Here is a 13,760-nt window from a genome sequence, read left to right on the forward strand (position 1 = left end):
TGCACCCGCTGCTTGCTGGGATAGACTCCGGCTCCTCTCTGACCCTGTACTGGATAGATCGGTTAGAAAAGGGGGGGATAGGTGGAAACATGCCACATGCTCATTTCTCTTGTGAGGTTTGCCGCATTCGTTTTCGGTTGCAATGTTGTGTTTTGTCAGTTCATTGAAAGACTGAGTTGTCTTTATACATGTGACCCAGCGGTGAGTTACCGTTAAAAGAACCCGAAATTACTAGGGAGTTGTAACGGTATATACGGTGTTGTTGCCCTATTTACACCCTAAATACCCGCTATATAAATGCAATTATTGCTACTATCCATGCAGTCCTTCTCTCTGTTTGTAAATGTACCCAATTTCCCCAGCCTTTGTGATGCACAGGGTTTATTTTAGTTCAAAGGAATCCTGGGTCGTGGTTGTTTGCCTGTTGGCCACAGGGGGGCGCGTGTCTGCGGAGCAAGGGGGTGTGAGCAGAGTCGGGGAAGAGCGCAGTACACTCCCTCCACCACCACGCTGCCCTCCGCTGTCTGCGCCCTGAGCTCCGTCACTCTCCCACTCTTCTGCTTCACCGCAGGCGCCGAGCCGGTCACCTTCGTCTTCTTGGGCTGCGGCTCCTCCTCCTCGCTGTTCTCTGCCTGGGGGGGGGGGCTCTCTTGCGCTGGCTCCCTGCGGGCGTTGCCTGCTTTGCTGTGCTCTGTGCGGCGGAGGGAGAAGAGGGGAGAAGGGCTCATACAAGGCTCATACCTCTTTGCTCGGGAGCCGACAGCAGCTGGCCGTCAGCGGGAACGCTCCCCCTCTGCATGAGCAGGCTCGTACTCAGCTTGTACGCCGCAGTGTGTCAGAGCCGTCACAATCACCTACAACACATACTTCTTACACACCCAAGGAGCACTCAGTAAATCTGATGTGCTTTTGCGGTTTCGATTATCCAGAGCTGTTTTTGACATATTCGGTATTTTGTATGTGACCCAGCGGTGAATAGCGGCCTGTTATGCCAAATCCACTAGATGGCGCTACCTCTTAGCTGGCGGCTCCTGTCAGGTGAGTTCAGCGTTCTGCGCATGGGCAGTAGGGACTCAGAAGCAGTGAGTTACCGTTAAAAGACCCCGAAATTACTAGGGAGTTGTAACGGTAAATACGGTGTTGTTGCCCTATTTACCCCCTAAATGAGTATAAAGGGGCACTTCATAGGATTGAGACAAGAGTAGCGAGATGGATATTAGATTTTAACGGAGTACACTGAGGCGGTAGCCAGTTTTTAGACAACTACTCGGGCTGGGGATATCTGTTTATTGATTTGTAAGTAATGGGTTTCACATGCTCCTTGTATTTTCTGTTCCTTCGTTCTTTACAGAGATTTATGTTTAGCACCGTTTGTTAAGTGTACGCAATTGTAAGTATGATACTAATTATGGTCGTAATGTAGTTCTCAGGGAGGGCTGAGAGGTGACCCGCGCAGCCTGGGAGCGGCTTATTTCTGCCCGCGCTGCGTGGTGAGTTGTTTGAACTTCAACTGTGATGTAATTTATTTATTTTTTTGTTGTTCAGTGTAGATGCGTTTCTGTAATGGTCAGATGGAATGTAAAAAACTGTAAAACTAAACATGTTTTCTTTGTTTTCCCCTCTGCGTGAAAGAACCACTGCCGTATTTTGTGTATATAAAAATATTGTTATATGTCATTTCTTTTGTTATTTTATTTTTGTTTTTTAAACTAAGAACAGATCAGACCACATACTCACCTAGAAATAAAGAACCCCAAAATTATATTGGTGTCCTGTGCTGATTATTCTTTGCCAGGCTACACAATTTTGGTACCAGGAGTGGGGTTTCTGATAGTCTGGGGGTTCTGACTCTCACAGTAAAGCGGTGGTGCATAAAATACGGTAGTGGTGAAGACAGCTGTCCAAGGAGGCTGATAACGGACGGAGAAGGCCAGGTCCAGAGGTCCAGTGGCCAGTGTGCTGGGAACCAGACGACACCAACGGCCAGTGGAGGACGTCTTCTTGTCTCTTCAGACTCATCTGCTGAACTGTGGTATTCCAAGATTGATGTTTGCACAGAGACTGTGTTTGTGAACAGTTCCCAAAATGTCAGGTGATGACAGGGATGATGGTGCAGCAGTTGATGGTCGTGTAGTTACGGAGAATGGTAATGGTGACAACCTCCATGACTTGAGGTCTCAAGTAGAAGACCTAGTTAGAAAATATGACCAAGCCATGGCCACTATTGCTGCACTGGGTCCTGAACCAAAACGTTCATATGTGTATGTACCTAGAGAACGTAATGTACAGCCTTTTAGTGGTGATATAACTAAAGATGGTTGCTCCGTTGACGAGTTTATCGAAGAAGTTGAACGAGTAATCAGAGCCAGGGAACAGACTCCTGCTGAGCAGTATGACCTTGTGTTATCATTGTTGAAGGGTCCGGCCCTAGAAGAAGTACGTTTACGTATGGGTGGTGAATCTAGACAGGTCAGTGATATATTCAGTTACCTCAGACATGCTTTCAGGGAGAAGCGCAGTGTTTCCCAACTGTTGCAAGCCTTTTATGGCTGTAAGCAAAGGGAGGGGGAAGATCTTTGCAATTACTCTCATTCTCTCTCTCGCATGCTCGGCGCTGTGTTAAAGGTATCGCCTGATGTAGTGTCGGATGAGAAGCGAGCTATCCGAGATCAGTTCATAGAGGGGGTTAGGGATTTATCTCTATCGCCCAGGACGCTGCAACACTGCTGCTGATGCCCTCTCTAGGCAGCCATTTGCAGGGGAGCCTGAACCTGACCCTGATGATGTCGAATATGATGATTGTGTGGCTATCTGTAATGTTGTCAGCAGAGGCACACCCCTGGAGCCAGATTTGGTGGCAGCCGGTATGAAATGCTGCAAAATAAGACAGATCCGTGTTTTGGAAGCGGGAGTGGATTGTGATAACTTGAACAAGTCACAGAGTAACACCCAAACTTTCCCAGGGTATACAAAGAAGGAGCTCCGTCGGTTTCAAGATGCTGATCCCTCTCTCAGTGCTTTCCGGATGTTCTGGAATAAGTAGAGAAAACCAGGGAATAAGGAGAGATCAAAGTTGCCTAAATCTACCTTGTCTTTGTTGAAACAGTGGCACCGGGTGCGAGAGCTTGATGGGCTATTGTACAGGGTGATCGAAGATCCTCATGTTGGTGAATGTTTCCAACTCCTCCTGCCTGATTGTATGAAAGATCAAATATTGGAAAGTGTACATGACCAGATGGGTCATCAAGGAATTGAACGCACTCAGAATCTGTTGAGACAGAGATGCTTTTGGGTGGGCATGTATAATGATGTGGAACAGTGGGTCAAGAAGTGTCAATGGTGTATCCTGACCAAAATGCCACAGCCAAAAATCCAGGCACCCATCAAACCATTTATAGCTACTAGGCCTTTAGAGGTTGTCGCTGTCGACTACACGGTCCTCGAGCCAGCCTCTGATGGGCGGGAGAACGTGTTGGTAGTTACTGACGTGTTTACCAAGTTTACACAGGCTTTCCCGACTCGTGATCAGAAGGCAGACACTACAGCAAAAGTCCTCCTGAAAGAATGGTTTATGAAATTTGTATGCCCTGAAAGGTTGCATCGTGACCAGGGAAAAACCTTTGAGAGTCAGGTAGTTGCAGAGCTGTGTAAACTTTACGGAGTGAAGAAAACACGCACCAGTCCTTTCCATCCTCAAGGAAACCCACACTGTGAACGGTTCAATAGGACCCTACATGACCTTTTACGCACGTTGCCTCCTGAGAAGAAGCGCCGTTGGCCAGAACATCTGCCGGAGTTAGTCTATGCCTACAATGTGACACCTCACGCTAGTACGGGATATTCGCCTTACTTCCTTCTGTACGGAGTGCATCCTCACTTACCTGTTGATGCGTTACTGGGCCAGGAGGAGGTGCTGGATAAAAGACATGATTGGCTGGTGGTCCACCAGGAACGGTTGAACGAAGCACATGCCCGAGCTAAAGAGTACGCAGAACAAAAAGCTGCGGAAAGAGTTGCACTGCAAGAAGACAAAGTGTTCTTTCCCCCAGTCAGTGTAGGTCAGCTGGTTTATCTGAGACACAGACCGTTGGGCAGAAATAAGATACAGGATGCTTGGGGACCTACTGTGTATAGGGTGGTAGAGGTGCAGGGTACGACACACACAGTGGAACCATTGGAAGGTGGTCCTATAAAGCGGGTACACAGGGTTAATTTAAGGCCATGTGTGGGCCCTGTCCCAGCCCCCAGGTGTGTTAGAAACCAGTCCCCCACAGGAACGTCTGTTAGTACCCTTTCAGAGTCTCCGCCAGAGTTTGTAGTGTTGGAGGAGGTTTCGCTTCCAAGATTAACTCGGGAGGTGTTCCCTGAGTCATTAGATGTTGCTAGTGATGAGGATCTCTGTGGTAGTGAATCAGAAGTGTTCTCTGAGCCTCTTAGGTTTGAACCTGCTCCTGAATCTACAGGTGCTGTGCAGGTTAGGACTGAGGCTGACACCGAGCCTTCTAGGGCTGAGCCTACTACCAGCTTCTCTCCTTGTGACCGTGTAGTAAATGTACCTACTCCTGTTCCACGCAGAAGTCGTAGGGCCAATGCTGGGGTGCACACTAATCCTTTTCATGAACCCAAGTCTGTCTGTAATGCGATCTCCTTAACTCCAGTCTTTTCCCAGATGATGGCAAACTTAAGTGCTGTCCTTTTTAGGGAGGCAGTCAAGGGGGTGAAGGGTTGATAGGCACCGGGACGTTGACTATGCAGCAGGGAAGCCTGGCAAAGAATAATCAGCACAGGACACCAATATAATTTTGGGGTTCTTTATTTCTAGGTGAGTATGTGGTCTGATCTGTGCTCCTTGGGTGTGTAAGAAGTATGTGTTGTAGGTGATTGTGACGGCTCTGACACACTGCGGCGTACAAGCTGAGTACGAGCCTGCTCATGCAGAGGGGGAGCGTTCCCGCTGACGGCCAGCTGCTGTCGGCTCCCGAGCAAAGAGGTATGAGCCTTGAATGAGCCCTTCTCCCCTCTTCTCCCTCCGCCGCACAGAGCACAGCAAAGCAGGCAACGCCCGCAGGGAGCCAGCGCAAGAGAGGCCCCCCCCAGGCAGAGAACAGCGAGGAGGAGGAGGAGCCGCAGCCCAAGAAGACGAAGGTGACCGGCTCGGCACCTGCGGTGAATCAGAAGAGTGGGAGAGTGACGGAGCTCAGGGCGCAGACAGCGGAGGGCAGCGTGGTGGTGGAGGGAGTGTACTGCGCTCTTCCCCGACTCTGCTCACACCCCCTTGCTCCGCAGACACGCGCCCCCCTGTGGCCAACAGGCAAACAACCACGACCCAGGATTCCTTTGAACTAAAATAAACCCTGTGCATCACAAAGGCTGGGGAAATTGGGTACATTTACAAACAGAGAGAAGGACTGCATGGATAGTAGCAATAATTGCATTTATATAGCGATTTACATGTTTCCAGGAAACCCACTTTATCACCCACTGAAGTGCTGCACCTTCTTGGGTGATTCCTCTCGCCCTTTTTCAACACTATGCGGCAGATCAGGTAGAGATATGAGAACTCCCTTCTGTGGCATTAAGGGGGTGTTTTAAGACTAAAGACTAAATTAAGAACACAAGATGACAGACTTTGGGCAAAGGAGCCCAGTCGTTGTTTGGTTTTAACTGGACTTTTGCTTAGTTTTCACCTGTGTCTTTTGAGGTGTGTTTCACTGTTCATTCTGATGGATTTATGGAAATGGTTGAAAGCCAGAGTGAAATTTAGCTAGGACATCACGGGTAGCATCCCTGCTTTTAAGCACAGTGCCTCTGCATCTTTAATGACCAGCTCGTCGGGATGTCTGCTTAATATCTCATCTGAACGATGGACTTTCCTGCAGCGCGGTGTGCTTAACCAATGGAAATGTTAAAGGCGTCGCAGTTGGACCTTGAATAATGATAATATTATATCAACGTGGGGAAGGTGAGGGCCTGAGGTTTCTGCACATCCCTAAGCTCCCCTGTCTGTTCTGGTGGCGGGTGTTGTACTGGACTGCCCCTTCTCCGGAGTCACGTGCGATGTGCTGTCCTTGAATCTGCAGAGCGCTGGGAAGCAGATGCCTGGCTCCAGACGGAGGACACTCCCTCCTGCTGAGAGCACGGAGGAGGAGGAGGAGGAGGAAGAAGAGAAAAGGCCAAGCTCTGGCAAAAACAGGCTGGCGGCTGCAATTGCGCCCCAGGTGTTCAGAGCAGCGGCCGAGCCAAGCGCTCGGAGAGCCCAGAGCAGTGTGGTGGTGGAGGTACGCTGATCCCCCGACGGGGCGCGGTTCCGAAAAGCCCTCTAGGCGGTAGCCTCCTTCCCCCAGCACAGACAGGCGGCAGTGTCTGGTCTCAGTCGCTGCAGCAGAGCCTGGCGTGTGGCTCGTCCTGCAGCCCTCTCTCTGGCAGGCAAGGCCCGCAATTCTGCAGTTCTGTGGGTCTCAAGCTGACGTCATGCGATACTGGAAACGTGGACGCGCTATCGCAGTTTTTTAGCCAAGATTGGCAATGATGTCGGTAGCTAAAACATTTCTGTTACAGCTTGGTGCACCTGACACTTTCCGTGTCTAGAGGTGATGACATTTTATAGCTTTGCTTCGCAAATTTTCCTTTGTGATGATGACTCCTTATGATGAACCACTGCCTTTTGCCAAAATGATGTACTATACAGCAGTAAAAAAAACATAAAGCCAGAAAGAAAAGATCTAGTTGGCTGTGGCAATTGTTTTGGGGAGCAAAACATCCCAAATACTACACATCCGGCACTACACATGCATCCGGCGCCCTGATAAATTATCTAGATATGATAAAGGTTCTTGGTATTCATACATCTGAGTATCCAGATTGTGGTGTATTTAGATAAAGAATTTGATGAATTCTTTGTGCTGGTGAGAGAACGCCAGCTTTCGCTTTCTCTAGCACGCGGTGTCCTATCCGAGCTCTGAGCTCTTGGTTATTTAATTGAACCTGAAGTTTAAACTAATTGAAGCTTTTGATGCATTTCTGTTCTTGAACGTCGGAAGATGGTAAGAACAAAAACAAAAGTAACTTGAAACCTGTACCCATTTGGAGTGCATTTAAAGGCATTTTTTAGCCCTCCTCTCCTCGTAGTCGACAGGATCTGATGAACCAAATTATTACCTTCACTTAGGGTTCAGTTAAGCAGCTGGAGAGCTCATCTGGAGTGGAAACCTGGAGGCTCTGGGGCTACGGTGGGGAAAGATTTGCTCTGGCGTTTGAGACATCAGCTAGTGGTTTCATTTCCAGAGCCAGACCCTGCTGTGCTTAATGCCAGGCTTGTCTCTTGTGTTGGCAGATCACGGACAGCAATGAAGAGGAAGAAGAAGCAGGAGTGGATCTCAAGGCAGCAAAGAAAGGTGAGCAGCTCTAGAGAGCTGTAGGAATCCACAGGAGGAATGTTAAGACACTGCAGCCCAGCCAGTGGGAGAGCCTGGCCAGAGTGACTCAGACCAGTAAACCTTTGCTTTAACTGAACATTAGATAGTGTAACATGTTCTTGTACAGCATACTTTTAAATAGATTTAAAAGCCATGAATGGCAATGGAGCAGGTAAAGGGTGGGCAAATTGCTCATGGTGGGTCTTGTTTGTGTTTCAGATGCTTTAACAATTTTTTTTAATACTCGTACGTTTTAAAAAGTAAATTCTAAAATAATGCTAACCATGTAAAAAAATAATCTGTAAGATGCATACATAATAAAACAAGGTAAAAATAAATACTACATAGATTTAAAATTCAGGAATACCAATGGAGCCCTAATGACAATAATAAACTTTATTTTATATCACTCCCTTACAATTGGCTTGTCAAAGCGCTTTACAGAAAAACAATGAGAGGAAAAGCAGAATTACACAAGCTACAATGAGGGATTAGAATACAGCAAAGGGGCACACAGAGCCTAGTTAAATAAAAGCCCTTCTACATCAGTTGCTTACACGGGTGTTAGTTGCGTGTTGTATATGTATTTTTTGTCATAGCATATTTTGAGAAAAAAATGAAAAAAAAACATTCATGATTAAGCAGACATTTGGCAATAACAGACACCTCTTCTCATTTATTAGCCCACTGAGCTGAGGGTGTACTGTAATATAAGAATTCTGCCTCCACTGCGGCATCCTCGTTTGGACCGTGCGTGATTGTGCTCGCAGAGGTGAAGGGCGCGAGTCATTGCAGGGTCGCTCTTTCAGGCCGCCTACAGTGTCCCCTTTGTCTGCTGATAGAGGCTTACTAGTGGAAGTGAAGGTGAACAAGGAGTGGTTCACCGGCCGCGTCTCGTCTGTGCAAGCTGGCAAGCAGGGCGTTCTCTGGAAAGTGAAGTTTGACTACGTGCCCACTGCCATCACCCCTCGTAGCAGGTGGTAAGTATCCTTTTCCCTTCGGGAAGGCTTTCCCGAGTTCCTTACAATATGGTTGGAGTAAACCAGCAGGTAGACGGATAACGGTGTCGGATTGCCATCTCCGATTTCAGGGATTTCTTCAAGGTTTTTCTGCAGAGCACTGGTTCACAGTAGGGGAAATGGTAAAAAATGACCTGTTCCGAGGTTAACCCTGAAATATTTGAACCCTGCTGCGGAACGTTTTGGAGGCCACGCACACAAAGCAATGCATTGTCACTTCACACAAATAGAAGCAGCAGGCAATGGTGTGGAGTTTATTCTCATGGCACACTTTCTTTGACCTTTTTGCACATTTGGGCAAGAGCTTCTTTGAATAATTGAATTCTTTCCATTTCTATAAAATAGTCATGCTGGTTACATTAATCAAGGTCTTTTTGACAAGGGTAATGTAAGCAACACAGTGCTTTCTGTAATATGTCCATAACAATTACTAATCCAGTTGGAAAGGTTTTAGAATAACCTGATATTCTAGTTTTCTGTGGTGTACAGATGAGCTGTACGTGAAAAGTGATTTAAACATGCTGCCATGTTGAGGCTAGATATGCAACCACGATCCTGAGGATAGGCAACGCTGATCTAGCTGATCCTGCTCGCCAGGCGTTGATCGGCAACCCTGAGCCTGCTCACTAGGAATTGTCTAAGGCAAGGTGCAATTGGTGGACAGACAATTTTCAATAAAACGGAACGTGTCTTGGCGGCAGCAACAGCACAACTGTCTTGAATGTACTTGAGCTGCCTGCCTTCCAAAGCGGGGTATGAAATAGCCAAAGAAAAGAAGTGGTTACCAGTCCTCCAGAGCCCAGGGATGTTGTCCGTGATGCTGCTGCCCTTCTCACGGTCTTGCTGGCAGGGTGCTGAAGGGCAGTGATGATGTGCGGCTGATGCGTCCTCCAACGCCCGAGTCCCAGAGTCCCAACACCTTGGAGGACATGGAGAAGGAGGAAGGAGCCCCCACCCGAATGGAGCCCGACACCACCCAGCCCACGGCCAGCCGGGAAGTCATCGAGAGCCTGGTTGTGAGGATGAGGTAGGCCAGGGGCTGAGTAACAGGCTGCGGAGAGGGTATCCGACCGATCCTGGGGCTTCCGGACCTCTGTGGCATCCTCCCCTTTTCTAACCACTTTATCATCAGGGTCACAGGGCAGCTGGGGCCTATTTTGGCAGGCAGCAGGCAAAAGGTAGGGTACAGTCTGGACCCAGTCCATCGCAGGACACACACAGACACACACTCACACCAGGGCCAGTTGACCTACCAGTATGTCTCTGGACTGCGGGAGGAAAACCATGCAAACACTGGGAGAACATACAAACTCCACGCAGACAGCACTGTAGGAATTAAACCGGGGCAGCAATGCTAATGATAACCACGGAACAAGTAAAGGTTTATTCCATTCTTTACTTGTTCCATTGCAGCCTAAGCATGCTGTTGTAGCACCCTACTTGAAAGAATGATAACCATGCTGCCCCTTCAGCGGTTTTTTATTCCTTTTATCCCCATCCGATTTGGAAGTGCCAGTAGTAATTTCTGCACTGTGCAGGACCCATGAGGAAGGACACGCTTGTTCCTCTGACGCGCTCGTCCCTCGAGCGGGCCACCTTGTGGCACGAGGCACAGGGCCTTAAGGGAGAGGGCTAGTGCACATTGCCTCCCTGACTAACATCACCGCCGGCTTGCAGCTTCCCATCGCTGGAGGCGCTGATCCGCGGAGAGATTCTTCTCCGCCTCACCACGACGCCTGAATCGTCTGCACTCGGAGCATCTCTCTGTACCGGTTCAGCTGTGCAGGAGTGTCTGGCTCCCGTATATATAGAGATGTACAGGGCGATTGCAAAGTTAGTTCGCCTCTTCAAACACAGTTACCCTGCAGACTGTTCTGTGAAGCCTTGGTATTTCATACACCTACAAATGAGACCACTGGGGACTCGTGTTCTCAGGTAATCCACATTTTTTCAATGGACTAGTGAAAAGTGCTCTGATTATTCCAAGTTCGGAGAACCAAGTGTTTATGTACTTTTCCTTCAGTCTTCTCCATAGCATATTAATATCTTTCCTGTACTTTAAAGATTCTTATGGTTGCAGACACAATTCTGTAACATATTTCCCTTTGCCTTAATCCTTCCAGGATGTTGCTACGGTACTTTTTCCCTCCGGATTTCCAGATCCCTAAGGATGATGTCAACACCATGACTGCAGAGGAGCTGGTGGCTTTCCCAATGGTAGGGAGCACTCTGGGATTGAGCAGAGAGCCTGCTGACACGAGGCTGCCGTTAGATAACCATTCATCAACAGGGCATGGGGGGACGTCCAGGGTTCACCAGGGAACACTGGAAGACAGCATTGTTGGTTATATAATTGACTAGCGGTTATTACACCTTCTTACATATTCTAAATATGAAAACTCTAGAAAGTTGAATTTAACACATAAATATTTGTGTTTGTGAGGAAATTGTAAGCATAAGTTAGATATTATATCTTAATACGCGACGGTCTCGGGTGGGGCAGCTGGGCTGACGCCTGCGCCGTGCCCTGCCTCCACAGAAGGAGTATTTCCAGCAGTACGAGCTGGGGCTGCAGACGCTGTGCAATTCCTACCAGAGCCACGCAGACGCGCGGGCCCGGGCCGTGGTGGAGAAGAGCAACAGCGCCGAAGCCAGGCTCCGCGAGACGGAGGAGAAGCTGCAGAAACTGCGCAGCAACATCGTGGCTCTGCTGCAGAAAGTGCAGGAGGTGAGAGCAGCGCTGCAGCCAGGGCTGGGCTCCCACGCGCTGTTCACTCGCTGCCTGGACAGGGGACAGCTCGTAAGAATTATCAGGCCACTGCTGGGAAAGTGGCACCCACTGTATCCAAGGTTTAGACCTATTCAGTTGGCGTGAAGCACCTTGGATATATCTTTCAGGCTGTCCAGCTGAATTACCTTGCTGGGGCAAATGCTACTGCTTTTAAAGTAAATAATAGTTTTATTTTCTTTGTTCATCGAATGTTGTTAGCAAGCACACGTTTCTGAAATCCCTAAAGGGTATTTTCTCCCTTTACGAGACGCACCAGACTGTACTCTTGACTGTCAGATCCGATACTTTTGTTTGGAAGTGACTCTTTTCACTTCACATTACGAATTCAAATGTAGATTTTCAGCAGTTCCGCTATAATTTTTGGCTGCATTGTGCCGAATAGCAGGCACCACAGCTTTGGCTTAATTTAATCCTCTACCTTGCGGGACATCGATATCAACACGGATGATGAGCTGGACGCCTACATTGAAGATCTGCTTACTAAGGGAGATTAAGAGACGCCTACTTCTTACGTCAGCCAAAGGGACTGATCACAGACAGCATAGCTGGCTTGGGCCCGTTCACCCTGTTCCACTTCCTGGAGTCGTCTGTTCTTCTCTTACATTGTTCTGCATTCCTAGAGACCAAGGCGTTTGTGGGCAGTGGCACTGGAGGGTCCAGGAGAAGGGGGCATCGCAGTGGTGGGTCAGTGGCTGGTTGCAGCAGCACTTTGGAAGCAAAGGAGCAGAAAGACTGCTTTTTTTTTTGCAGAAGCTCTCTCCTGCAGGGAACAGGGCTGGCACCACCCTCCCTGTGTGGGCAGTGCTCACCAACCCACCCCGAGCCTGAAAGCGAATCTGCTTTCGCTAATCTGTGGCTAAGCGGGGATGGAGGAATAACGCTAAATGGCATTAATTGTACCAAGGTAACAAAAACTACACTGCATTCAACTTTTAAGGACAGCCAATTGAAAGGGCAGAGGAGGCTGGAGGATGCTGTTTGGTTGTGGACCAAAGTAGCCTACGGAGATTGAGCTGAGCTGGGAGAACCGTCTTCTGCTTCCAAAGAAACTAAGATACCTTGCCTGGATGGCTGTGGTGTTCTCCTGGACCCAGGGAAAATGTGACTTTTACAGCTGAGCTCCAGTCTGTTAACATATTTCTGTTGGACGACTGTTTATGAAAAGCGCATCACCTTCCCCACGGTTTTTAAATTCCTAATTTTTAGTTATCACAGTTCAAAATTTCTACATTTTACCTAAAATAACGTAAGCTTTCTTTGGACTGTTTGTTGTTGTCTGTGACAACTTCACGTCAGGTCTTGCTCAGACTAAAGCTAAACCAGTAATGACCATTGTCAGAAAGTCACTATCGCACTCCCATTGTTGCATCTGCTGTTAAAAAAACAGATTTTCAAAGTAAGGTAAGACTGCTTTGTATATACCACAGGGTTTTTAAATAGCCATACAAAAACAGAGCAGGTAATAACTGCGAACTAATCATTCTGGATTTTTTCCAACTGTAGCTGATTTCAAGGATGTTAGCCATCATAGTCTACTGTGATGATGTGCATAAGATAACAGGGTTTCTTTGAGGCTGTCGTCTTGTGAAATACCATCTGTACTCTGATTTTTATTCTTGATGCAGTCACCTGTTCTCCAAATTAAATCCAAACTTTTAACTAAATGCAGGGTGCAATTTCCCGCTGGTTTTTTGACTGCTGTTTTCCGTTTGTCAGAAGCTTTTACTCCTCACTGCGGAAAGCAGCCTTCGATCTAGATGGGGAAATGTCTGTGAACAGGTGGATTGAAGTCTGGGTTTAATACAGGAAACTTCTACACAGTTTTGTGCTATAAATCCACTTGCAGATGAAAGGATCATTGTTAGTTTCCCAGCTTTAAATTATAGTTTTTCTAGCTACGTTTGAGCCCAGCAGGATCAGATTTTGCTCTTTTGGGGTCTGTTAAAGGCACAAGAAATAGTGCCACAATTGTTCCCTTAACAAGATTAGAGCATGTATATGAATAGGTCAGGAAATAATACTATCTGTAAAGTGTAAACTGTATAACTAGTGTTAACAGTCCATCTTTGTTGTTGCCTGTTCTCAGTTTTGATTACAGCCTGTTAACCGTTGTAATCCAGCCTGATTGACCCATATACGTTTCTTGGGTTCTGTGATTTGCAGCCTGAACAGTCTGCCTGCTGGGATCTGTTAACTGTCCATGTTCATGTTGAGAGGACAGTTCAACACCTTCAAAAGAAATACAGTTTATCAACCAAAAGTGTGGGCTACCTCCACAGGGATGCCCTCAAGCCAAAGTGTTTACTGGATTATCAGTATAATGTTTTTATTTCAGTCCAATCTGATTAATACACCAAATTCCAACTCATGGTTGTGTTCAACACATTGAAGGAGGATCATTTCAATTTCAGATTACCCAGAAACAGGCTAATGTGCGTACAGTTCAGTATACAATTTTTTCTGATCCTCTGCCTTCTCTGAAACAACAGGTTTTGTTTTTTTTAGAATTATTTTAACAATGTTAAAGAAGAAATA

The 13,760-nt window shown here is 47.4% G+C and overlaps 1 protein-coding gene across 7 annotated transcripts; it reads left to right on the forward strand.

Annotated features, from left to right (window-relative positions):
* The first annotated feature begins 1,049 nt into the window (after positions 1 to 1,049).
* Positions 1,050 to 12,889, forward strand: LOC148819254 (ATPase MORC2A-like). 7 transcript variants are annotated; one of them, XM_088935349.1, is made up of 7 exons: positions 1,050 to 2,032; positions 4,702 to 4,990; positions 7,334 to 7,394; positions 8,258 to 8,395; positions 9,285 to 9,461; positions 10,558 to 10,651; positions 10,974 to 12,889. In XM_088935349.1, the coding sequence occupies exons 5-7, from the start codon at positions 9,316 to 9,318 to the stop codon at positions 11,307 to 11,309; spliced, it is 576 nt and encodes a 191-aa protein (XP_088791475.1). In that variant the 5' UTR covers positions 1,050 to 2,032; positions 4,702 to 4,990; positions 7,334 to 7,394; positions 8,258 to 8,395; positions 9,285 to 9,315; the 3' UTR covers positions 11,310 to 12,889. The 7 variants fall into 7 exon arrangements, with proteins under 7 accessions (XP_088791475.1, XP_088791476.1, XP_088791474.1 ...); XM_088935350.1 differs by having other exon boundaries at positions 4,878 to 4,990; XM_088935348.1 differs by lacking the exon at positions 4,702 to 4,990 and adding an exon at positions 5,041 to 5,145.
* Positions 12,890 to 13,760: the final 871 nt, after the last annotated feature.

This window comes from Atractosteus spatula, chromosome 17 (assembly GCF_055471065.1).
Source record: "Atractosteus spatula isolate fAtrSpa1 chromosome 17, fAtrSpa1.hap1, whole genome shotgun sequence".
NCBI lineage: Eukaryota > Metazoa > Chordata > Actinopteri > Semionotiformes > Lepisosteidae > Atractosteus > Atractosteus spatula.

Bases quoted from the DNA above. Each gene is read 5' to 3' on its own strand.
- LOC148819254 (XM_088935347.1), top strand. From the start codon at position 9,316: ATGCGTCCTCCAACGCCCGAGTCCCAGAGTCCCAACACCTTGGAGGAC. The intron at 9,462-10,557 runs GTAGGCCAGGGG...TAATCCTTCCAG, and splicing joins AGCCTGGTTGTGAGGATGAG to GATGTTGCTACGGTACTTTT. The intron at 10,652-10,973 runs GTAGGGAGCACT...CTGCCTCCACAG, and splicing joins AGCTGGTGGCTTTCCCAATG to AAGGAGTATTTCCAGCAGTA.